The 1,002-nt window shown below is 59.6% G+C and overlaps 1 protein-coding gene across 1 annotated transcript in view; it reads right to left on the bottom strand.

The window, feature by feature from the left end:
• Positions 1 to 439: 439 nt before the first annotated feature.
• LOC104996378 (serine/threonine-protein kinase BRSK1-like) overlaps positions 440 to 1,002 on the bottom strand; it is a gene marked incomplete at its 3' end in the record, with an annotated part of 5,750 nt that continues 5,187 nt past the window's right edge. The window contains exons 2-4 of the mRNA XM_010850641.1: positions 712 to 828; positions 600 to 633; positions 440 to 508 (exon numbers count right to left, since the gene is read on the bottom strand). Coding sequence (XP_010848943.1) covers positions 440 to 508; positions 600 to 633; positions 712 to 828 — 220 coding nt within the window. The remainder of the gene's footprint in view (positions 509 to 599; positions 634 to 711; positions 829 to 1,002) is intronic.

Below are 1,002 nucleotides of genomic sequence, written 5' to 3'. Positions count from 1 at the left end.
GGGTAGCCATTTCCTTCTCCAGGGGAATCTTCCTGGACCAGGGATCGAACCTGTGTCTCTTGCAGTGGCAGGCGGATTCTTGACCACTGAGCCACCAGGGAAGCCCCTATTAATCACTACGATATTGTAACACCCTAGGATCAGTTAGTAAGCAGCTGCTCGCCCGAGTGCTCCACATCCTCCTGGCCGCGCCATCCCTTCCCAGGGGACCCTCCAGACTTTCTCACGGTTCTGTGACCGGATGGTTAGCTCCGGGCACAGAGAGGGGCGCCCCCGGGATTTTGCTCCACTGGTAAATACCACCCCACACATGTTCCTGGTACCAGTTAAATATCTGGGAGACAACCCCTGAGTTGAGGGTGGAAGTAGATGTTCTCTGTTTCCAGCAGGCAGAGGACTGTTCTAGAAATGGGGCGGGGAGAGGCAATGACGGCCTTACCACGAGCAGGGCGAAGAGGATGACTCCGCAGCTCCACATGTCAGCCCGGCGGCCGTCGTACTTCTCGCCCTGGGAGGAGAAGGGCCGGCTCTGATGCTCACCTCTCCCAGGCCCCCCACCCCCGCCCGCTCCTCTCCCCCTCTGCCTGCCCTTTGCTCACCTTAATCACCTCTGGGCACGCATAGTGGGGGGACCTGAGGGACAGAGGGGGTGTGAACCTCTGGCGGGCTTCTACCCGCTCCCTGGGGCGCAGGTGGCGGGCCCCCACTTACCCACAGCTGGTCTCCAGAAGGCTGTCCCCCACTTGCAGGGACGCCATGCCGAAGTCTGCAATGCGGATGTTGTTTTTCTCATCCAGAAGCAGGTTCTCGGGCTTCAGGTCTCTGTGGCTGAGACAGGATGGTGGGGCTCAGGCCTCCGCCCTCTTCCCAGAGTCTGAGGACCAACCCCCCACCCCACCCTCATTCACTGTCTCTCAGAGGGGGATCGTGTCTGGCAACTTGTAGTTAGGGACCTTTGCAAACACGCCCCAAAGCAGAGACAAGAATATACAAAGCCCCATG

The sequence above is a fragment of the Bison bison genome, unplaced genomic scaffold (assembly GCF_000754665.1).
Source record: "Bison bison bison isolate TAMUID 2011002044 unplaced genomic scaffold, Bison_UMD1.0 scf7180017851390, whole genome shotgun sequence".
Taxonomy (NCBI): Eukaryota; Metazoa; Chordata; class Mammalia; order Artiodactyla; family Bovidae; genus Bison; species Bison bison.
The sequence above is the reverse complement of the archived record's forward strand: the minus strand, read 5'-3'. Positions and strand labels throughout refer to the sequence as shown.